The sequence below is a fragment of the Cnephaeus nilssonii genome (genome assembly GCF_951640355.1).
Source record: "Cnephaeus nilssonii genome assembly, chromosome: 7".
Taxonomy (NCBI): Eukaryota; Metazoa; Chordata; class Mammalia; order Chiroptera; family Vespertilionidae; genus Cnephaeus; species Cnephaeus nilssonii.
The window spans coordinates 85,298,454-85,322,858 of record NC_137078.1 but is presented as its reverse complement, the minus strand read 5'-3'; the positions used below and the strand labels follow the sequence as shown (position 1 = coordinate 85,322,858).

General features: G+C 53.8%; 1 protein-coding gene across 1 annotated transcript in view; it reads left to right on the top strand.

The window, feature by feature from the left end:
* Nucleotides 1–11,784, top strand: part of PTPRU (protein tyrosine phosphatase receptor type U) — an 81,032-nt gene extending 69,248 nt beyond the window's left edge. Inside the window, 12 exon segments of the mRNA XM_079777197.1 lie at nucleotides 217–253; nucleotides 862–959; nucleotides 1,043–1,159; nucleotides 1,899–2,053; nucleotides 4,048–4,183; nucleotides 4,648–4,797; nucleotides 5,047–5,220; nucleotides 7,278–7,418; nucleotides 8,804–8,929; nucleotides 9,063–9,220; nucleotides 10,309–10,444; nucleotides 10,675–11,784. Of these exon segments, the coding sequence (XP_079633323.1) occupies nucleotides 217–253; nucleotides 862–959; nucleotides 1,043–1,159; nucleotides 1,899–2,053; nucleotides 4,048–4,183; nucleotides 4,648–4,797; nucleotides 5,047–5,220; nucleotides 7,278–7,418; nucleotides 8,804–8,929; nucleotides 9,063–9,220; nucleotides 10,309–10,444; nucleotides 10,675–10,737 (1,491 nt within the window). The 3' untranslated portion in view covers nucleotides 10,738–11,784.
* Nucleotides 11,785–24,405: the final 12,621 nt, after the last annotated feature.

Sequence of the window (24,405 nt, the reverse complement as noted above, 5' to 3'; positions counted from 1 at the left end):
CATAAAAGGAGTGTGTCCTCCCTGGGGTCACACAGCAAAGATGGGTCTAGACCCAAGACACTGGTGTCCCAGCTGCTTTTCCCTTCTTGCTTGGGGACCGGTGGGCCAAGCAGTCCTGGGGAAAGGGTGGGCAGTGCTGGGGGTGGGGTGTGCTTGTTCTGGAGAGAAGGGCGGAGGAGACCCTGAGGTCTCACTGCTCCCTCTTCTTCGTTCCAGGGTTATCACAGGTCAAACCACTTCATAGCCACTCAAGGTACCTGGCACGTCTGCCCGTGTGCCCCCGTGTGCTGAACGCCCTCAGCCACCTCTCTGTTTTCCCTGCTGAGCTGCTTGACTCTCTGTCTCTCTTCTGTATCTGTCTGTCTGAGCCCCAATCTGGCTGTATGTCAGTCTGTACCTGCCTGTGCTTGTATCTCCCTGATATGCCCAGTCCATCTGTAGCTCCCTGTTCATCTGTCTGTCCCCAAGGCGGTGCATGCAAAGGGGCTAGCCAGGCTCAGTCCTCCGAGCTGTGGGTTGTGCCTCAGTCTGAGGGCCGCCTGGGTCCCTCTGGCTGTGTCTTTTCCTTCCGACTGTCCATTTGTCCATCCTTCCTGGAGACTGGGGCCCTGGCCCTCCAGCTCTGCCTACTGGGCTCCACGCAAGATGACCGAGGTCCCCAGCCAGGCCCTCCCTGATTCTACCCGTCCCCAGGGCCCTCCAGGCCTGAGTTGGCCGTTGGTGGGGGTGTGGGTGGTGTGTGCATGAAGCCCCCCTGGGGACTCAGGAGCCTCCTGGCCGGGAATGCTGATGCCGGGCAGTGGGGGTGCTGGCCCTGGACGGAGACCTTGCCTCAGGGACGAGCACCCTCTGTGCCTCCAGGGCCGAAGCCCGAGATGGTCTACGACTTCTGGCGCTTGGTGTGGCAGGAGCACTGTTCGAGCATCGTCATGATCACCAAGCTGGTGGAAGTGGGCAGGGTAAGCGGGCTGTGGGGCGAGGGGGCATGGCAGGCCAAGGGGGCAGCGGAGAGCCCGCTGAGCCTGCCCCGTGGGGACTCCAGGTGAAATGCTCGCGGTACTGGCCGGAAGACTCGGACATGTACGGGGACATCAAGATCACGCTGGTGAAGACGGAGACGCTAGCGGAATATGTTGTGCGCACCTTTGCCCTGGAGCGGGTGAGTCTCCTGTCACCGGGTGACTTGGGGGTGCCTGATGGGGTGGGGCAGAGCCCACCTCCCCACCTCCCCCATCCCAGGAGCAGGAGGGGGTAGGAGGGCATCGCTGCCTTCCCACTAGGCAGCTGCCTGGTGCCTGCTGGGAGCACCGTGATCGGGTGAGAAGCTGTCTTTGCTGGCGACTCCAAAAGGAAGTCGAGGTGCTGAAGATGACGTGATGGTTGCTGGTAGTTGGTCTTACTCTGTGCTGGACACGGCTGAGAGCGTTACACATGCTGTTTCAGCCCCAAAAGCTCTCTAGGATTAGGCGTTTCCCATTAGCCCCATTTTACAGACAAGGAAAGTGAGGCTCAGGGTGGTTACATCACTCATGAGAGGCCACAGGGCCAGTGGACGAGTCCTCCCATACATGGTCCCATTTGATCCTCTGTAAGCCCCTCTGGTCTTAGTCTTAGACTGAGAGCAGAGTCAGAACAACAATCTGGTGTGAGAGGTCGGTGTTCAGTGGTGCGGGGGCAGGCATCAGGCAGACTCCGCCCAAGTCCTGGGTCGCTAACCTGGGGCAACGGCTTTCTCCTCCATGAGCCCTAGTTTTCTCGCTTGTACAAGGAACGTCAGCACCCACCCCTAAGTTTGTTATTGGGACTGATTGAGATCCTGCTCACCGCAGGGCCGGGCACACAGCAAGTGTCTAATGGATGCCCGCAGTGATTAACTGCAGTTACTGTTGTCTCCCCAGAGAGGCTACTCCGCCCGGCACGAGGTCCGCCAGTTCCACTTCACAGCGTGGCCGGAGCACGGCGTCCCCTACCACGCCACGGGGCTGCTGGCCTTCATCCGGCGCGTGAAGGCCTCCACCCCGCCTGACGCGGGGCCCGTTGTCATCCACTGCAGGTGGGGCGCTGGGGTCCCGGAGAAGAGAGGCTGCGAGTGGGGTTGGTTCAAGGTCCCTGCAGGACACTGGGCGTTCATTCTAACGAGAGAGAGAGGAGAGGAGAGAATGACCCCCAAGGGCCCTTTGAACTTTGGCTCCAAGGTTGGCATCCTCATGTCCTTCCCCAAACCTGGGGAGGCCCTTGGCCCAGACACCAAGGAGACACCAGAGACGGAGAGGGGTTGAGCTTGGCGGCACCAGGCAGGACCAAGTTCTGTTGGCTTCCGTTCAGCAAGTGTCACCTACGCCTGCGTGCTAGGTGTGGCCCAGGTGCTGGGAAGGCCTTCTCTTCTTTTCTCCAAACCCAGGGACTTTCCTCACCCCTTGGCCCTCCCACCTTCCGCAGCTCTCCTGACTCCTGCCTGGGGTGGGTCCATGACCCCCAATTGCCCTTTCTCTCTCTGCTCCGCTTCCTCCTCTGCTCATCTTCCTTCTTCCTCTTAAGTGGAGGCCCAGTGCCCTGGCCTGTTCCTTCCCCAGCTATTCCCTCCCCCACACCCCCTTGGAGAGCTTCACCTCTGACCCGTGGCCCCTGGGCCTCTGTATCTTGTCCTGGCTCCTCTCCTTGGCTTCTTATCAGCTCCCCCGATGCCACAAAGCAGGCTCATGCCACAGCCTGCCCTGCCACCCGCAAACCAGCTTCTCTTTGGTTTCTTTAGGATACCATCTTTTTAGAATAAAACTTCATCCATGAATAATTTACTTGAAGCAACGTGCACAAATAGGTGTATATATGGCATTATGAATTTTCATAAGTTGCACACACCCGTGAAATAACCAGCACTACTCAGATCAAGAAACATTACCAGCACCCAGAGGCCCCTGAGCCCCCTCCTCCCACTCTGACCAATCACCGTCCTGACCAATCACTGTCCTGACCAATCACTGTCCTGACCAATCACCGTCCTGACTTCCGAACCATAGGTTGGTGGTGTGTGTTTTTGAACTTGGTGTGAATGGAATCGTACAGCAGGTGCTCTTTGGTGTCTGAATTCTTTCCCTCAACCTTACGTTCCCCAAGGTCCATTCATATTGTATCTTATTCTCCTGGATGAATAAACCACATTGTGTTTATCGGTTCTGCAGCTGATAGGCGTTCGGGTGGTTCCCAGTTTTGAGCTATAGGAATAGTGCTGCTAAGGACATTCTATTGCATGTTTTGTGGCCAACATACATACGCGTTTCTGTGGGTTATGTGCGTAGGAGTGGAATTGCTGTCTGCAAACACTCAGCTTTCGTAAATACCGCCGGTTTTCTGAAGTGGTTGTTCTAATTTAAGCTCCCACCAGTAGTGTATGGGGGACCCAGTGGCTCTATGTCCTGGACAACACTTTGATACTACTGTTTTCAAGCTTGAAATCTTGGTGTCATCTTTGTCTGCTCCCCGCTTCCCCGCCCCCCGCTGCCCCGGCCCTTAACTTTGCTCTACCTGGTGCTCAGCACGAAGATCCCAGGGACAGACGAGACTCAGCCGAGCTCGGTGAGCTCCCAGTGGGTTAGGGAGACAGTCACGTAACGAATGACCACGTAGCAGGAAGGGTGCTTAATGAAAGAATGCTGTCTGCTGGAAGGGCTGTGAGTGGCTGGGGCTTTGAGGGATGTGCAGGAGATGGGAGGACTATCCAGGAGCAAGAACAGCCTTGGCTAGGCTCTGAGCATCACCTTTGTTCCTCCCCTCCGATCCAAGTTGCTAAGTTTCACCTCTGCGTTCTCCCTACCCCTTCTCCTTCTCTCCTTCCCCAAGGCCATCCCCAGCTCTGTCCTTACCACCTTTCACCAGAGCTCTTCTAGAGGCTTTCTCCTGACTCTTTCTTGCCCGGGGAGGGGGTCTCTCTGTGTCCCCCTCCCCTGGGTGGTGGAGACATGGCCAGGTGCCCCGGGACCTCTCTTTTCTCCCCCCTGGGCCTGGGCTCCCTTCCCAAGGCCCTGACCCGGCCTGGCCCTTCTCTCCCAGCGCCGGCACTGGCCGCACGGGCTGCTACATCGTTCTGGATGTGATGCTGGACATGGCCGAGTGTGAGGGCGTCGTGGACATTTACAACTGCGTGAAGACCCTCTGCTCCCGGCGCGTCAACATGATCCAGACTGAGGTAGGGGATGCGGCCCCCTCTCCAGGACTCCAGTCCTGCGTGTTGGCATCAGAAGGGTGTCCGTAGCTCTTCCCCTTCCTAGGATGCCCCCTTGTTCTTTCCCACCCTGCCAACCTCTCAGGCTCTCCCAAACTCAGCTCCACTGTGTGCTGCTGGGTGAGGCCAAAGAGCCGGGGCCAAGGTCATAGGTTCCGCAGTCAAGATCTGACCCGTCTGTACCCTCGCTAGATGTGACTCTGGGCTGTCCCCGCACCATCAGAGCGGCTCACAGGGTTGTTATAGGGATGAAATATAAGTGAACGTACCCATGAAGGTTGTTTCAAGTAGGGTCGGTCCAACACGTGGCTGAACTCCACATCAGCACACCCGTGCCTCAACCTTGAGCTTGCTTCCTCCTGCCTCCACCCCACATTTCTAGCTTCTCTTCCCCTCGTGGTTCTTCATAGTCTTATCTCCTGTTCTAGGAGCAGTACATCTTCATCCATGATGCAATCCTGGAGGCCTGCCTGTGTGGGGAGACCACCATCCCTGTCAGTGAATTCAAGGCTACCTACAAGGAGATGATCCGTATTGACCCTCAGAGTAATTCCTCCCAGCTGCGGGAAGAGTTCCAGGTGGGGCAGGAGTGTGTATGTGTAGGTGTCTGTAGGTATGTAGGTGTGGTGTGTGAGAGTGTGTGAGTGTGTGTGTGTGTGAGTGTGTGTGCGTGCGCGTGTGTGTGTGTGTGTGTGTGTGTTGGAGGTCCTCAGTGCCGTGGGAGTCAGAGATGGGATGGATAACTCAGCCCAGTTTCCCTCACGGGGCTGTGAGGAGGCCCAGTAAGTGCTGGATGCCACCGCCATTCCTCTTCTCACTTCCTGTAGACGCTGAACTCGGTCACGCCGACGCTGGACGTGGAGGAGTGCAGCATCGCCCTGCTGCCCCGCAACCGAGACAAGAACCGCAGCATGGACGTCCTGCCGCCCGACCGCTGCCTGCCCTTCCTCATCTCCACCGACGGGGACCCCAACAACTACATCAACGCGGCCCTGACTGACGTGAGGGCTCGGGCGTGGGGTGGGCTCTGGGACTGCCCCTCCCCCCCTGCATGTGGGGACGTCCAGGAGCCAGGGAGTAGCACTGAGGGCTCTGGTTCTGGGACCCTTTGGCCTTTCAGGGGTGACTCTTCTATCCCCAATGAGCTCCATTCAGGACATCCAAGGCAGTCTCCCCCTCAGTATACCCTTGGCCTGAGTCGGGGTTGGGTGGCGGAGTCCAGGGAGGGCTGCAGGATTGGACCAAGCAGAGCCGGGGGTAGGAGTGATTTGGGGGCTCTGGCTGGGAGGATAGGAGGGTTTGGGGTTGGGGTTTGAGACCTGGAGTCTGGAGCCAGGGAGCTTGTGCTGGGGTGATCTAGCGGGAGCCGGTCGCAGGACATGGCCCAGGCTGGTGACTTGCTCCCTGGCCCCACCCTGGCTTGGTCTGAGGGCTCAGGAGCCATTTAGAAGCCTCTTCCCCTGCTCCCAGCTTGGGGGCGCCACCTCCTGCATTGGGTGTTGCAAGCAGAACGGGGGCTTTAGTCCCCAAAGAGTAACTCCAAGATGCTGCCCTCTGAGGGGGGAAGAGTCTGTGAGCATCGCCTCATTCCTCTCCCAAATGGAACCAGTTGAGAGGTGGGTGCAGGAGACAGACTGGATCTAACCGGAGAATGTGACTTCCGACATGTGCCTGAGGACTGGCTCCTCCTTCGCTCCCGAGTCAGGCAGACTTGTCCTGGAGACAGCTGCGCAGCCACAGGCCCCTCCTTCCCACCAGGGACAGGCCTTTACACGTGGCAGGAGCAGGAGCAGGAGCCGTTGATCGCACACTCTCTGAGGACAGGCTGGCCTGGGAAAAGAGGGGAAGGGGCTGAGCTGAGCATGCTCAGTCCTTGTCCAGACTTGCCATGGGAGAGTGCAGGAAGGTGGGCCCGTGACAGGCTTGCCGACCGCTGATGTCCCTCCACGTGGAGATGAGGGACGTGGAGAGGGAGGTTTTTTCAGAGCAGGTATGAGCGAGAGGGGCCTGGCTCCTGGCAGAGTGCCTTGGCGGGAGAGTGCAGGGGTCAGGGGAGTTTCTCTAAAGAGGGAAAGCCCCCGTGCTTGCTTCCCAAGGGCTTCCTGGTGTGAGCTAAAGGCAAGGGGAGGAGTAGCCCCAGCCACTGAGGGAGAGGCTGGAGAGGGGCCCACCAGTCACTGTAACAGCCTGGTGGGATGCATGAGTAGGTGGCTGTGCATGCGCCTGCTGAGGGGGCCAGGGTCCTGGAGCGGTGGCTTGGGTGCTAGAGAGTTTTGGATAGGAACTTAGGAATCTGCGACCTTCCTCCCAGCCCACTCTTGGCCTCAGGGGGCCCATCTGCACGTTGGGCTGGGCAGCAGGCTCTATGAGGGTCCTGCGGGTCTCTGAGCTGGGGAGCGTCACACTGGGGCTCCCTGGCCCTGGCTGGGGACGGGCCGCTGGGTACAGGCCACACTCCGAAATCTCTGATCTCTTGACCTTTGCAATTGGGGAATGGGTTGAGACAATTATTAAACAAATATCCAACAGAATGTCAGACACTGGTAATCTCTACAGCAATCAACCAGGCAGAAGGAATACTTAATGTGGGTTTTGGGGGCTTGCATGTGTGGCTATTTTTGATGAGGTTAAGGTTGAGGAGGGCCTCTTGGAGGAAGTGACAGTTAAGCAAAGACCAGAAGGAAGTGAGGAAGAAAGCCATGTAAACACTTGGGAAAGTTGTTCTAGGCAATAGGAATAGCACGTGCAAAGGCCCTGAGGCAGAGAGCAGGCTTGGCCACCTCTGCCGACCAGGCCTAAGCTTCCCTTGTCACACATTTGGGGACCTTTTGCTGTTTAGTTCCTTGGAGCCATAGGCTTGGACTCTAGAGAGGTCTGGGGGCTCACCCTGACCACTCAGGCCTCCATGTACTGGCCAACCTGTGGAGTGGGCCAATGGCGGCAGCCTGGTCCTGTGGGGCGCAGCTGTGTGGGCCAGGGGGAGAGGCTCAGCCTGCAGCAGAGGATCGGGCCGGGTCGTGGCGGTGAGCGGCCCGGCTGAGTCCTGGTTTCCCTGCAGAGCTACACGCGGAGCGCAGCCTTCATCGTGACCCTGCACCCACTGCAGAGCACCACGCCTGACTTCTGGAGGCTGGTCTACGACTACGGCTGCACCTCCATCGTCATGCTCAACCAGCTGCACCAGTCCAACTCCGCCTGGGTGAGGGCCCTGCTGGCCGCGGCCGGCTGCCTGCTGCCCGCGCCACCATGCGTTCAGGGCACATCCCCGAAGTCAGGGGTTGGATCCCAGCTCTGCCACCTATTGGTTGAGTGACCTTAGGTCACGCTCCCTCCCGTGTGCATGCCGTTTCCTTGTCTGTAAATGAGATTGTCAGACTGGAGGAAAAGAGCTGCTTTTTATTAAGTCCCTGCTGTGCCAGGGACTCTGCTCTGCACTTATGGGCTTCAGGTGAGAAGATTAACACCCAAGCTCACAGCTGGGAAGCACAGAGCTGTGCCCCTACTCTGCGCTGCCGCCTTCCAGAGCCGATTAGTTGCTGAACTAAACTGCCCATCGCAGGGTGGGGGGTTGGGGGGTCTTTGAGGCAGAAAAAGTTCCAGCCTCCTTACTTTCTGGCTGTTCGATCTAGGAAATAGTTTGAGCCTTAGTTTCCTTCTCTGTGAAATGGGCACCATCAGAGCGCCTGTGATCTCATGGGGTTATTGTCAGGACCATGTCAGACAGAGGTAGGATGCTTAGCCTGGGCCATGTCTAGTGCACAGGAGGCTCTCAGTACATGGCAGGGATGAAGATGATGAGGGTGAGAGTTGGAGGATGAGTGACCCGTAGAGGGTGCAGCATGTGCACAGGCCTGAATGCAAGGACTTGCCAGAACCCCAGGCTGAAAGAGGAAGGCAGTGCCCTCTCCTTCTGGGTGTGGTCGGAGAGGGAAGCCGTGGAGCCTGGTGTTGTCTGGGAGGAGCGTGGGGCCATTTCACAGGCAGAAAAGTGGGCCCAGAATAAGGAAGAGCTGCGACTAGAAGCTGGGGCCTGGGACCAACTAGCCCGGAGCACTTGTGTGTCTGTTGTGGGGGCCCTGCTTCCTCTGTCCCTCTGCTGTCTCAAGTCTGTGGCCTGGAGCGGGTACATTTGGGTCCCTGACTCCATGGAGTGGTCGTGGGCAGGTGCTGAGCGGTGTCGCCGCATCAGGGACACCCTACCTCTGAGCTGATGCTGGAAGGCAGAAGCAGTGAGAGCGAAGACTGGGGGCGGGGTTCGGGGATGGGAGGGCTGATGAGGCCCCCCTGGGAGAGGCAGCCTGTGTGGGTGTGGCTATGGAGCACCAGGGCACCCACTTGGAAGGGTTTGTCCCCGCTGCCCCAGGGGTGTGTGTGTGTGTGTGTGTGTGTGTCAGCAAACACACCGGCAGGTGTGCGCTGCCGTCTGTGGTGATGGGGGAGAGTGGATGGACTCTGAAGAGGAGTCTGGAGTGAGTGGGTGGGCCAGGGGGCGTGGGAGTCCCAGCCCGAGTGTGGAGGTTGGGGTGGGTGAGTGGCAGCTGCCCGCAGGCTCTGCTCAGCGCCCGTCTCCGCTCGTGCCGCCAGCCGTGCCTGCAGTACTGGCCGGAGCCGGGCCGGCAGCAGTATGGCCTCATGGAGGTGGAGTTTGTGTCAGGCACAGCGGACGAAGACTTGGTGGCCCGTGTCTTCCGGGTGCAGAACATCTCGAGGGTGAGTGATCCCGGAGCCCCAGGGTGAGAACCGGGGTGGCGGTGGGTGTGGCCTGTAAGGACCTTCTGGAGGTCACCGGGGGCCTGGTAACCCCGGTGCTCATGTCCCCCTGGCTGGCTGCCCACACCCCCAGCTGCAGGAGGGGCACCTGCTGGTGCGGCACTTCCAGTTCCTGCGCTGGTCCGCGTACCGGGACACCCCGGACTCCAAGAAGGCCTTCCTGCGCCTGCTGGCCGAGGTGGACAGGTGGCAGGCGGAGAGCGGGGACGGGCGCACCGTCGTGCACTGCCTGTGAGTGCGGGTCTGCCTCGGGGCGGGAGGGGGCGGGGAGCGTGAGGGAAAGGTCCAGCGTGAAAGGCCAGCCTCAAGCTGGCACCAACGCCCCTGGCTCCCAGAGCCTGGCCCTGCCTTCCCTGGAGGATCCTAGTCAGCTCTGACTCTGCAGAACTGCCCAGCTCTCCGTGTGTGATGCTCGGCTTTGCCCATGTAATTAGGGCCCCGCCAGAGTCCTGTGATCCTGGAGTACACTTTTTAAGCCAATGGATTTCTGGTCTTTGTTCATGAATGCTCACATACAACTTTTTTCACTAATTAATTAATTAGTTAATTAATTAACTAACGAACTAATTAACTCATATGCCCCATCCATGATTCATTTATGCACTCTTGTCGGCTGCAGTCACTCCTTTGCTGCTTTCAGACTTGCCGGCCCTTCCCGGCGCCGGGCTGGGCGTGCTGGATGCGGGGACGGAGCCGGGTCGGGCCTGGCCTGCCTCTCAGGGGCTTTTAGTTCTAGTGGGAGAGACTCTAGAGACGGGGCTGAGGGCCTGTCCAGCCCCTCATCTCCCGAGAGGACTTCGCGCCCTGAGTTACAGGAACAGAGGAGGGAGAGGGACGGGGGATAGGCCGTGGAGACTCAGGGTGTACCTGTGTTTGTAGCCGTGTCTGCATTGCTGGGGTGACCGGTATTCCCGGTATTCATTTCCCACCCTGCTCTCTGGGTTTTGCTTGCTGCTCCGTTGCCCTCCTCTGTGGCTGTCTCATTCGTTCTCTGGGAGTGTGCCTTCCTCCGTTCTCAGAATCAGCTGTGTCTCCTGGGGGCTGTCTTCCTAGATACCTTCAGCTTTGGATGTCCGCCCCCTTAACCTCCTGCTCACCTCTGGGCTCCCTCCCCTCCCCTCCCCTCCCCTCCCCTCCCCTCCCCTCCCCTCCCCTCCCCTCCCCTCCCCTCCCCTTCCCTTCTGGGTTCCTTGGCCCTGCCCTCACCTGTGGGCTCCTGGCCCCTCCCTTCTGGGTTCCCAGACCCTGGCCCTGCTCTTTACCTGGGAGTTCACCCTCCCCCCCCAAGCCTTACCCTAAACCGTTTGTGTCTCATTTAGAAATGGGGGTGGCCGCAGCGGCACCTTCTGCGCCTGCGCCACGGTCCTGGAGATGATTCGCTGCCACAACCTGGTGGACGTGTTCTTTGCTGCCAAAACGCTTAGGAACTACAAACCCAATATGGTGGAGACCCTGGTGAGGTGCCATGTCCCCTGTGCCCAGCCACTTCCAACCTCCATGCCCAGCCAGCACCCTCAGTACCCACTCTCCCATATCTAGTCCCCACAATTGGGCCTTGGGTACCCCACTATTAGTCTTGTGGTACCAAAATGTGTTCTCCATTTTCCCCTTCTCCCCAGGACGGGCCAGGTCTCATGCTTGCCCTCTTCCCCCCAGGCTCATGGCTCCTTCTCTCCTCTCCCCAGGATCAGTACCACTTTTGCTATGATATGGCCCTGGAGTACCTGGAGGGGCTGGAGTCAAGATAGCGGGGGCCCCTGGCCTGGAGCACCCACTGCGCACTCAGGGCCAGGCCCGTCATCCCGACTGAGAGGAAGACCTGTGTCCCCAACTCTGCCCAACCACAACCCCTAGGGAAGGCACTGGAGTGGGTGATGGGCCTACTTGGTGCTGCCTTCACTGTGGGCAGGGCCTTTCGCCAAATGGACCGGGGGCAGCCTGGGGGCCAAGGAGGAGCTTAGCAAGACTGCAGGCCAGCCCGCCTGTGTAGGGTCCTGCTGGCCTGCGCCGAGAGGCCTGGCACGGCCTGGCAGAGTGACAGGAGCTCAGAACGGCTTGCTCTGGGGGACCAGGCTCGAGCCCCTTGGCTGTATCCCAGCCCTTGGTGGAACGTGTGCCAGGCCAAGGTCCCACCCAGCATGGCTCGACATGAGCAGGGAGTGCATTGGGCTTTGGCATCTGGAATCCCATCTGGCCGAGTCCCTGCGGTCCTGGGGAGACTGGGCTCTGCCCTGATTTGCCAGTGGGCACATCAGACTGAGGTTCCCCGGGCGGAACCGCAGCCCCTCCTCCGCCGCTGCGCCCTGTAGCCCCTGGGAAATTTTGCTCATGATCCTTCCCACCTTTGCTTCCCTGACATGTGCTCTGAGTTCCCTGAACCAGGATCTGCCCCTCCCTCCCCTGCCGATGTGAAGCCCCGTCCCTGCCTGACCCAATGTCTGCAGAATGAGACACAACCTCAGGCGCCTCTGCCTATAACTTCCGGCCTCCCTGGCCGGGTCCTGCTCAGCCTGGGCCAGTGGCAGTCTGAACCGTAAGGCTGAACAGCAGCCCGTGGGGTTGAGGTTCCTGTGGCTCCCAATCAGGATGCCAGCTGGGGAGGGAGCACCGTTAGATGAGGGGTGCTCCCAACCCTGAGAGTTCAGAGGGAGAAGGTGTGTTTGGGGTGGAGGATCAGTGCTTTTCTGTTTATTTTTTGATGGGTGGGTGGGAAGATCTCTTTAAAACGGGGCAGGCCACACCCCCCATTCCGTGCCTCAGATTCCCTATCTGTAAACTGTAGATATGACTACTGACCTACCTCGCAGGGGGCTGTGGGGAGGCAAAAGCTGATGTTTGTAAAGTGCTTTGTAAATAAACGTGCTCTCTGAATGCCACAGAGCGGCCTTGTGTGTGTCTGACCAGCCTGCCTGGGGCTTGCTCACCTGCCCCGGCGTCCCAGTGCAGAGGGAGGGCCCTGGACTGGGGGTCAGGGGCCTGCGTGCTGGTCTGGCATCCGTTTTCCCATAAAATATGGTGGAGGTGTGGACCAGAGCATCACTCAGGTCCTTCCATTTGCAGGGGCGGTTCCAAGGGACTCTGGCTTATTGCTGCCTCCTCCCAGGCCTCTTCACCAGGCAGGGAGTGGGCTTTATCCTGAGACCTCCGAGGGTCCCAGAGCTGCCTCTCACCCCTGGGGCCTGGACCTGGTTGAGCTCTTTTGGGGGCAGCTTGGGAGGCTCAGGCTTTGGAGTCAGGCAGACGGGCCTCACCAGCTGTGAGGCCCTGGGTGGCAAGTCATCTGTCCTCTCCAGGTCTTGCTTTCCCAGCTGTAAAATGGGGCCAGTCCTGTTAGGAGCAGAAGACATCGTGGTTAAGTTTCTTGCGTGGTGCCCTGTGTGCTGAAAGGGCTACTTATGCGCACTCAGCAGAGAGGAGACACACATCTGGGGATGGTCGTCCTGCTGCCCAAGTGCAGCCCAGTCCCAGCCTGAGGCTTCCTCAGGGGCTGGAGGGGAGGAGGAGTGGGCTGGCTGGTGGGGACCCGAGTCACTCCTGGTTCTCACAAACTTGCTATGTGACCTTGGGCAAGACCCCTTCTCCCCCCTTGTTTCTGGGCCTCAGTTTCTTCATGTGGAGACTGGCTCTAGGATGTAGTGATTCTGCTTGCACACTGGCTGACTCTCTGTGCCTCAGTTTTTCTATTGGTTAAAGGCTAGGACCCATTCTAACCACACAATTCAACCTCCTTTAATCTGAATTAAGAATGTATTAGTTAGGGTCTCGCCTAGCTAGACTGGCCTGCTCACACTCATTCTGCACTGACTGCTGAGCCTTACGTGATAGGTCACAAATGTATGTCCGATACTAGCTAAGCAACAGAATGTGACTTGCTTTGACCAATAGAATGTGGCATAAGTGACGTCAAATTCTGGATCCTATACCTCCAGGGGCACTGCAGCTTTTGTTGTGCCCTTCTGGAACTCTGCTATGTAAGGAAGCCTGGGTAGCCTACCTGAAGATTGAGGGCACATGGAGAAGCACCAGTGTAACCTATGAGTGGCAGATACCAGCTGTCAGACCTGCGAACTAGGCCATCTTGGAACTTCTAGACTCGCCGACCTGTTAGGTGAGTGTAGCTGCATGATTAAACTTAGCAAAAACTGTCTAATCAACCCCCAGAACTGGGAGAGATAATACATTGTTCTTTCTTTTAAAACAATACATTTTTGGGATTGTTTGTTATGCAGCAAAAGCTAACTGATACATGTGTTCCAGGCAATGTGGATACAGCTTTACTTTTTGCCCCATCAGGTATTGACCTTCTCAAGGGCAAGGAGTATTTCTTTGTTCATTTTATTGTGCTCATTGGCCAGCAAAGGGCTGATCTTGGAGCTGGTGCTCGAGAAATGATGGCATGAGGGAGGGAAGGAGGGAGGGAAGGAAGGCGGAAGTGTGGTTGTGCCAATCTGTCTGACTAGTGGCCTTACATGGCCTTTCAGAGGAGCTGGGAAGGTAGGCAGTGTATTAGGAGGAGCACTAGCTCCAGAACCAACAAGCCAGCATCCCACCCCCAGCTCCGCATTCCACCAGCTGGTGACCTTGCTCAAGTGCCTTAACTACTCTGCTTCCTAATCTAGAAAATCAACGTAACGATACCTACTTGCAGGATTGGTGGTGAAGTGTAGAGATAAAATGCTTAAAAAGAGCTAGCATAGTAAAAAAACAACAATAAACAAACAAACAAAAAAAAACCACCCCCAAACTAGCCTTGGATAATAAAGATGGTCACCATCACTTTTTGTTTAGCACTTATTACTCTGTTCGATGCCTTGTACCTTTTTCTCTTAATTCATACAACAGCTCTTTAGAGTAGGCATCACTCCCCCTTCTTTTAGAGACAAGGGAATGGAGTCTCAAAAAGGCAGTTTACTCACCCAGAGTCACAGCCAGTACATGACGGAGTCCGGACTTGAATTTGAACCCACGTTTAGGCTGACTGCAGCCTGGGCCTTTAATCACCTTGCTCCACGGACGATCTGGATGGTGTCAAAAGCCAGAGGATCACTTGGTGCAACACCAAATGAGTAATTTGTGAACTGGGCACTGATTCCCAAAGGCTGTGAAACGTGTCAGAGGTGGTAGCCTCTTGGACAAGGCGGCCCAGAGCATAAGAAGACGAATGGTCCACAGGCCCAGCCAGCGTGGGGTAGAAGCCCCTACGCACCCCACCCCAGCAAATAGGATTCCTCTAAGTGTGGATGGGCCGGCTGCCTGGTGCTGCCAGCAGCTAAATTTGTTTCTTTATGTCATAATAAATCTCCTGTAGGAACCTGCCAAGGCAATTATTACTTCTCACGGCCTCTCTGCTGGCCTCTGATTGGGACATGTTATATATCCTGGGCACCCAGGAGATGGAGCCGTGACTTTGATAGATGCTCAGGCCATTTGCAAGGCCTTAATTGAGAGCAGGCCCTGGCGGCCTCCCTGTCACTGGGATCCTGCTGACCACCCTTGGCTGTCTCCTGATGGACAAGGGTTTAATAGACACCCCCATGGCTGAGGGCTGTGCGGAAATAATGGTGTCATTGCATGGGCTCCAGAACCAACAAGAACCTACCTTGCGATATGTGGAGAGAGCAGGGACCTGGGTCTGGGGCCCTTAGTCTGAGGGCCTCCTTTCCACGGGGGTTCTGAGGCAGGTCCTGACGCTCAATGGGCCTCGGCGCCCCCTCCGAGAAATGGAAGAAGAAGAAACCACGGGCTGAGGTGCTCTGAGGCAGTGGGAGGCTGGGCTGTGTGGATTGGATTGGAAGGACCTATGGTTTCAACAGGTGCCGGCCGCGCTGGTGCAGGATGAGGGCTTTGGACACAGTGATGTAAAACAGCAAAGCGTTACTTGGAATGTACAACACGTGGGGCATGGTGCTAAGTGCTCCGTGTGTGTTGTCATGCCAGCCTCCAGTGAAACCTGGGAGGGAGGGTCTGTTACCCCCATTTTAGAGTGGAGATAGGCTCAGAGGCTGTAAGCATCTTGCCCAAGGTCACACAACCACCAAATGTCCAACGCACGGCAGCAGCCAGTGATCGTTTGAAAAAAAATAAGCCAGGTCACATCACTTGCCTGTTCCGACCCTCCAGTGACCCCCTACTGCTCTGAGTAAAAGCTGAGCTCCTGGCCCTGACCTTGGAGGCCTTGTCTGATACGGCTCTCTCTCTCTCTCTCTCTCTCTCTCTCTCTCTCTCTCTCTCTCTCTCTCTCTCTCATTTGTTGATTTCAGAGAGGAAGGGAGAGGGAGATAAAAACATCAATGATGATAGAGAATCATTGATTGCCTGCCTCCTGCAGGCCTCCTACTGGGGTTAGAGCCCCACAACCCGGGCATGTGCCCTGACTAGGAATCGAACCACGACCTCCTGGTTCCTAGGATGACGCTCAGTCACTGAGCCACACTAGCTGGGCTACCTTTGCCCTTTCTCTGACCGTGTCCCCCTGGCCTCACTTCTTCTCATCACTTCACACTCCGTGCCTGGATGCCCTTCACTAGTCTCCGTATGACTGGTCCTTCTTAGGATCCAGGTCTCAGCTCAGATGGCCCCTCCCTCAGAGGTCCTTTCCGACTGCCCCGAGGTGCCTCCCTGCCCCACTGTCCCTGTCCCTCTCAGGGCCCTGCCCCCTCTGTCAATAGTTGCCTTTTCACAGTGGGCGATCAGCTTGCTATTCATTGGCTGTTTGTTCACTGCCTCTCCCACCAGACGGTGAGAGAGCCGGGCCATGTGGACCTGGCCCTCTGTGCCCCCTGCACTGAGCGTGGTGCCTAGCACAGACTCAGTGACTATTTGTTGAATGAATGAAAGGTGCAAGGCCAGAATTCAAACCGTCTGCCTTCCTTTAAAGCCCGTCCTTTAAGCACATTATTTTTAGTCTTCCAGATGGTCACATGGCTTGATGCCATGAGCTGGGTTCCAGTGCTGGCTCAGCCACCACCATGCTGTGTGGCCTTGAGCAAACATCTGCTGTCTTTGGAGCTCAGTCTCCTGATCTGCCCAGTGAGGGGGTGGGACCAGGTGCTCTTTAGGAGCCCATTCCAAGGAGGTACCACTGGTTCAACGTCAGTGACAATGGCAGGGAATGTAATAATTGTCATAACTATGTATGGTGCCAGCTGGGTACTAGACTTATTGGGGTGATTGCTTTATAAGTTATTTAATGTCTAATACTTGAAACCAATAGAATATTGTATGTCAACTGTAATTGAAAAAAAGAACAAACAAACAAACAAATAATAAACCCACATTAACAGGGCTGATGTGGCTCAGTGGTGGCAGGCCACTGGCCTAAGATCTGCTTTCTGAGTCTGGTGAGACCGTGGGTGTGGCCTGGGCTGTGGTCTGATGGGCCTGGGCACTCACCCTGGTAAGTCCGTGCATTATACTTAATGTAGACACTGTCCCTAATCTTCCAGAAATCCTGAGAGGTACGTATTACCAAAACCATTTGATAGACAAGGAAACAGGTTCAGGGAGGCGAGGCGAATTGCTTAAGGTTATCCAGTGAGAAAAGAACCAAGGTAGGATTAGAATCCACGCCCCTTGGCTCCAAAGCCTTTGCTCTCGGAATCATCACAGACGTGCTGGGACGTCTGAACCTGATCCACCTTAACTGCTTGCCACCTCTTTCTTGTCCGTGACTCAGTCTGCCCTCTCAACACTGGCTCCGCCAGGCTCCGCACAGGCAGCGGAGACAGACTCAGCTGAGGCCCACAGGCAGGCAGCTTCCCAGACTCAGTGGTCTAGAAGGCCTGCCGGAAATGCTGTTGAATGAGTGTTTGACTATCAGGTGAAACTGCAGATGGTGGGGTGTTGGGTGGGGGGTGGTGAGTGAGCAGGAGCCAAGGAACTGAGGAAGCCTCTTCAGGAAAAATGAAATGCATCTCAACTCACTTCCTACTTGCTCCCAGGGGTGGGGAGCGGGAGCCTGCCCAGGAATTTTATTTTATGTTCTTTTGAAAGCGGAACAACGTGGCTTTCTTGAGCTGCGTTCATTATGTGACTGCATTCTCTTTTCGAAGAGAGCTGGGAACAGTTCTCCCCCAAGGGCTCCAGCCCAGCCTGCCCCTCGCCCCCCAAAAGGCAGAGCCTCTTTCCCTAGTGAGCCCTTTGCTCCCGTCCATACCTGCCTCTCCCCAATGCCGGTTATTGATTTATTGTCTCTGAGCTCCAAACACACCCTTCTTTGCCCTGCTTGGCGATACTGGAGCCGGACCCTGTAAAGAGTTCTTTTGCCTGCTGGAGCAATGACAGACTTTGCCAGTAGAGGGCGCAAGAGGGACACTGTAAGGTGATAACACCAGGAAGGCAATTTTCCAGATTCTGGTCCTCCCCGCTATTGAATAAAAAACAACCCGGTACAGGAGCCAAAACCTCAGTGACTCTTGTAAACCAGCTCCAGATGTACCCTCAGGCCTCACTCTCCTGAAGGCCGCTTTTACAGACCAGTGCTAGCCCACACTCGCGGGCAAGTTTCTTAGCCACTAGAGGCTGCATGATCTTGCGGCCATCCCACCCTCACTGAGGCGGGCTGAATCAGTCCTCAGGGAGGACCTTCTCCTCAGTCCTGAGCTCCTCCACTGTCCACTCTCCCTCAGCCTGGACATAGTAGTTTATTTTTTATTTTTTATTGGCAGAACACCTTTTCTTCCGGATGCCCTTTTCCTGCTACTTCTGAGTCCCTTAGCATCCTCTTTTACCTCTGTTAGTAATTAATGACCCTTTGCTAGTTAATTCTTTATATTAAAATTTTCATATTAAAATGATGGGCCATGAGCTCTGTCTTCTGTCTGGATTGAATTGATATAGAATCAGGAGCAGGGGTGGTTGGTCCCAGGAAACAGACCCTCGAAAGGGCAATTTTGATTGGTTTTGTTGCCCGTGGACTTGAGCACAGTGCCGAGCTCCCTGCCTGTGGGACCTGGGATGCTAGCAATCCACAGCTTAGTGGCATCGTAACTATGCTATCACCGGCGATGGGTTTTGATGTGATGCCCACCGAAGACAGTGTCTTGGGAGCCCAAATGACCACTACCCCTGACCATCACATTAGTGATTACCACGGCAAGGACTGTGGTGTGGGGTGGATTCTTGAACGCACTGAAGCACTCAAGAAAAAACAAAAGTTAAGAGTTCAGGCTGTTTCATTAGCTCAAATCCTGGTTTGAAAACCACAGAGCCTCCATGAAAAAAAATATCTTATTTCATGTAGCAATGGAGCTGCTATTGATGAAAATAAAATGTTTACTTGTGTGGGTCACAGAATGTAAGCACCAGTTACATTTACAGCACTGCCAAGTTGTTCACGTGGGAGTTTGGGTATAACTTAGGAAAGAATCCCCGTATTGGGCCTCTGACTCAGGGAGTGAGGGCAATTATGGAAGGAATTCTGGAAAAAAATGCAAGTTCCTGAAACTTCCTTTCTCTACCATGATAGTAAACTGGGAGCACTTTCTCTATCCCAGGGGAAATTTTAGGGATTGATGAAGACTGGAATAGACAGAGGTGATCATTCCTCTCTCATCACCATTTAACTTGCCTGCTGGCCTGTGCAGAGGTTGGATGGGTTTTGGAAAATGACTAGAATATAGAGATTTGTGTGCGTCATCAGTGGTGACTCCAATTGCAGCGTCTGCCCCAGAAATGGTCTTTCCTGGAGCAACTCAGTATAGCTCTTGGTATATAACCACTGACATAGCTACTGCCTTTTTTCCATATGAATTTGTGAGGACTACCAAAAACAGTTTGCTTTTACCTGAAGGGGCCAACAGTACACCCTCACAGTCTTTTTTATTTAAATTTATTTTTATTGATTTTTTACAGAGAGGAAGGGAGAGGGATAGAGAGTTAGAAACATCGATGAGAGAGAAACATCAATCAGCTGCCTCCTGCACTCCCCCTACTGGGGATGTGCCTGCAACCAAGGTACATGCCCTTGACCAGAATTGAACCAGGGATCCTTCAGTCAGCAGGCTGACGCTCTATCCACCGAGCCAAACCGGCTAGGGCACACCCTCACAGTCTTGCCTTGGAGCTAAGTCGATTCTTGCTTTCTGCCATTATACTGTCCACAGATAATGTGATCATCTTGACATTATGCATAACATCACACTGGTGCACTACACTGATGACAAGCTGATTGCATCTGATGAACAGGAAGTACCATATGGAGGGAAGTACCACAACATTTCAGAGGTTTGCTGTCTTAGACTTCTGAGGGTTCAAAGGTATGAAACATGTTGAGATATCCCCTCCAAGGTGAAAGTCAAATTGCTGCACCTTACACTACCAACCTTAAAAAAAGAGGGTGGGCTTGGTAGGCTTTTGGACTTTAGAAGAAACATATATCACATTTGTGTGAGCTGCTTTGACCCATCAATAAAATCCTCAGTGGACTGCCAGCTTCGAAGACTCTGTAGCAAGTAAAGACTTCCGTAAAAGTCTTTCTACCAGTTCATCCTGTAATCCAGTAGACCCAATGATTTTCAGAAATTTATAGTAGGTATGGATGCTATATGGAGTCTCAGGCAAGTCCCCAAAGAGAGATGACAGAACAGACCTCTAGGATTTGAGTAATCCATTCCTTCTTATGTAGCTAACACTCGGTCTTCTGAGAAATAGCGTCCAGCTTGCTACTGGACTGTGGCAGAGACTGGGTGCCTCACTGTGGGGCATCAGGGGACCTCAGCCTGAGATTCCCATTTAGGATCCTCGTGACACAACTAGCTAAACACTGAGCTTTGTGAAGCAGCAATCTACCATCAGACGGGAGTGGTGTGAAAGAGACTACACGTGGGCAACTCTGGAAGTTATGAAGTTACATGAGCCAATGATTCTGACTCCTGCTTCATTGCTTCCTATTTCTCAAACATACCTATGGCTTCCTGCGGAGTTCCTTATGACCAGTTGACTGAGGAATAAAAACTCAAGTCTGGTTTATAGCTGGTGCTATACAATAGGCTACTACCATCCAAAATAGAAGACTGTAACCCCATCGGGAGTGGCCCTGGAGGACAGTGCTGAAGAACTATTTTTTTTCAGTGGGTAGAACCTTAAGTAGTATATTTGGTTGCCCATTTTGGAATTAGAGCTGGCCGGAAGTATGGATGTACAGTGACTCATGAGCAGTTGTTGATGGTATAGTTGGCTTTATGGTCAGAGGAACAGGATTGGAAAATTGCTGGCAAAGACTTCTGGGGAAGAGGTAGGCATAGACGGATTTGTGTCCCACGTGAATGTTTATTAAAGGGAATCCATCCACTGCAAGGGAGGCTTCCAATAATCAGGTGAACATTATGACATGCGTTGTGGTTATCAGCCTCTTTACCCAGCAATCCCCGTGCTTGTCCAATTGGCCCCTGAATAAAGTTGCCATAGTGGCAGGGATAGGGGATATGCACGGGCTCAAAAGCATGAACGTCCCCTTACTAAGGGCTGCCATGGATACCATCTCTGCTGGGTGCTCATAAACTCACCATATGGCACCAACATGAGCCTACCAGATGGTACCATTCCCTGGATGGACCAGCCATCCACCTGGTGGCAGGTTGATTTCATTGTACCTCTTCCATCATGTAGGGGGAAGCGATTCTTCTTTACTGGAATAGAACAATTTTCTGGATAAGATTTGCTGTCCCTGCCTGTTATGCTTTTGTCTATATAGCCCCCATGATTTACAGAATGCCTCACCCACCATCATGGTATTCTACCTAGAATTGCCTCTTCTCAAGGAACTCATTTCATTATAAAGGAAGAGCTGCAGTAGGCTCATTCCCATGGAATTAACTGGTCTTACCATATAACTTATCACCTGAAAGTAGTTGGCTTAATTGAAGGTAGAATGGCTTATTGAAGGCTCAAGTATGGTGCCGGCTAGGACACAAACCTTGAAAGGAGGTGATATATGCTTTGATTCAGACAGCATTGTGTAGTGCTGTCTCCCTCATCACTGAAACACAGGGGCTCATTAATCAAGGAGTGGATGTGCAAGTGGTTCTGGTCAGTCAAGGTTCAATCAGGGGACAGAAACCACATCGAATGAACTAAAGGGGAATAAAGGGAACGCTAAAGAATACCATGGAAATTGAAGGAGAATGTTCAAGGAATAAAACTTGGAAGGGGGATGGGCCTGGAGAGTATTAAGCTAAGCGAAATAAGCCAGTCGGAGAAAGATAAATATCATATGATCTCACTCATTTGTGGAATATAAGGAACATAAACCGATGAACAAAAATAGATACAGAGACATGGAAGCATCGAACAGACCGTCAAACCTCAGAGGGAAGGCAGGGGAAGGGGGTTGGGGGGTAAGAGATCAACCAAGGGACTTGTATGCACGCATATAAGCATGACCAATGGACACAGACAGTAGTGGGGTGAGGGCATGTGCTGGGGGGTGGGAGTGGGCGGGGAGAGGTCAGTGTGGGAAAAAGAAGACTCATGTAATACTTTCAACAATAAAGAATTTAAAAAAAAAAGAGGTTGTGGCCGGGGTTCAGATCACTCGAGAGGCTGTGGTTGCAGCCTGTGGGATGGTGGGAAAGTTCACTGGATTGTCTAGGTGGGAGGTGGTCTGATGGTGGGCCGAGGTTAGTGAGCAGAGAACTACTTGCTGGGGTGCTGATGAAATTGGGAAGCTGCCTGTGGGGGTTGCTGTTGAATGTGCTGGAAAGCCAGCTGGGGCACTGGCTGCCCAGAAGTTTCCCACGGAGGGGCGGGGGGTGGTGGCTGGCAGGGAATAAGGAGCCATCATTGGGAAAATGCTGGGAAGTGAGCTGGGGCTCCATCAATCTTGCCTTTGGAAGCCAGCTGTGGGGGTGCTGCTGATACCACTAGGATCATGTCCTGCACACCAAGAAGAAGCAAAGTACCTGGACTCAGACAGAGTCCCATGTCCTGCCAGTGCCATCTGTTGACAAAGATTAACATCATGCCTGCAAGGGAGGGCGTCCTAGTCCCACAAGCAGGCCTGCCAGGGGGATCTGAAGCAGAAGCAACATGACAAGGGACACAGCCTCCTCTCACTATCATTCTTGGTCACACACTTGCAGAATTTTTGCTTCTCAGAAAAACTGAGCTGTGCTGGCTTGGAGATCTTTGTTCCCAAGAGGTCACACGGGAGGACACAATGATGGTCTCAATGAATGGGAAAATGAGACTGCCATTTGAGATCCTTGTCACTGAATAAACACTGAAGCAAAAAGTTGTGTGTGTGTGTGTTGTTTTTTTTTTTTTTTGCTTAACCACAAAAAAAGGGTTACTCTACTGGATGGAATGATTGATTGAGCCTGATTACTGAGGTGAAATTGAGCTGCTGCTACATAATAGGGGCACAGAGGACTATGTCTGGAACTGAGGGCTTCTCTGGAGCATCTCTGAGTACTTCCTTGTCCAATTGTAAAGGTTAATAGAAAACCTTGTCAACCCCCAAAGCAGGATAACCGAGGGCTCTCATCATTCAGGAATGAAGTTTTGGCTCATTTTTTCTGGTAAAAACCGCAAGTAGCTGAAGTTCTGGTGGAGCGTGGGGAAAAGTGGGATGGGTAGTGGAAGAAGGAAGTCATAGATATAAGTTATGCCTTTATGATTCATTACAGAAAGGAGGGCCATAGTAGCTTTGCTTGCTATGTTTGTAATTATATCAAGATGGTAACCATTTGTTATTTTTCCTCATTCCCATTAATATTTATATATAGGTTATTGGATGTTAATTTTATCATTCCGTTTTTAGGAAACAGAATAGCCAGCGTGACTGTACTGAATTTGAGGAGTCATTCACACAGCCAGTGATGGACACAGTGACACTGGAACTATGTATCTCCCCATTTTGAGGCAAGTGTCCGAGTTGTATTTGTACAAAGGATAGCTGCCTTATTAGGTGGAAACATAGAGTTAGTTGCTTTGTTGTGAAGGGAAGTTCGAAAGCATGTGGAAGGTGTAAGTGGAAGCTGATTAGCCAAAGGCCAGGACTGTGGCCGTTGTCACTTTATCGTCCCTCAGTTCCAAGTCTACCCATTGTGGCCCTGCTTTGTGATGCTGGGGATGGACCCTGGAAACATGTCCTCTTGGCCAGCTGGTGCAATGTTAATGCCCGTCACCCAGGGTGGAGAGGGATATTGCAAGATGATAGCATCAGAAGGTACCTCGTTTCTCGTGTGGGATCTCGTTGTTTCCTTTCATTCGGTGTGGGGCTCTTCAGTGGCCAGCTCAGCAGCCACCAGGGCCCACCTCCATTGCACCCTCAGGCTGTGCTCTCCTAACTTGGCAGCCACTGTTACAGGCCGGCTTCAGCCACACCCGTAGTCATTGCTAGAGGCAGTACATTTCCCCTACATTTCCCATTCCTGTGTTTCTCAGTCCTCTTTTTTTTTTTTTTTTTAAATCCTCACCCGAGAATATTTTTCCATTGATTTTTAGAGAGAGTGGAAGGGGGGGAGGAGAGAGAGAGAAGCATCGATGTGAGAGAGACACATTGATTGGTTGCCTCCAACATGCACTCTAACCCCAGCTGGGGATTGAGCCTGCAACTGAGATACGTGCCCTTGACCGGAAATTGAACCCATGACCCTTTGGTACACAGGCCGATACTCTCACCACTGAGTCAAACCAGCTAGGCCAGGGTCTTCTTTTAACCCTTTTACTAGTTAACACTCTTTTACATTTAATTTTCCCTATTCAAATGCCTGGCATGCTCTCTGCCTCCTGAATGGACCCTGACTCAAATACTCCCCACCCCAGCATCTGGTCTCCTTTGTTGCCTCCATCTCCCTCCTGGGCTCCCTCCTGTTTTTTTTTTATCTTGGCCTTTCTCCCCACTCTGCTCTCTAAGATCCATCTTGGGAGCATCCAGAAACTGTGCAAAGACAAGGATGTGACATCGTCCCAGAATGCTTTGCAGAAAGGCGGGCTTTCACAAAGCTGGTAGTGTGGGAAGAGCCTGGACCCTGGAAGCCTGGATTCTAGACCCAGCTCTACCTCTGACCCATGTATTTCACAGGCGGGGAAATGGAGAAGTTGTGATAAACAGCTGCTCAGATCCAAGCTGCTCTAATCAGCTGCCAGAGGCTCCCCCACCAGTTCAGTGCCCATTTTTAAAATGTGTTCCTCATGAGAACCCTTTTGTGCATGCGTTGGCTGGATAGCTAGTATTCTCCTCCTCCTCCTCCTCCTCCTTCTCCTCCTCCTCCTCATCCTCCTCCTCCTCCTCCTCCTCCTCCTCCTCCTCCTCCTCCTCCTCTCTTATACAGTGGTCTTCAAAAGGGAACAATTTTCAACAGGAGGTTCACAATGGAGGTGTGTGTATGTTACCGCATTTACTGGCTAGTAACCAGGGATGCTGCTGAAAGTCCTACATGGCACAGGACAGCGCCCACAACAAGGAGTTACCT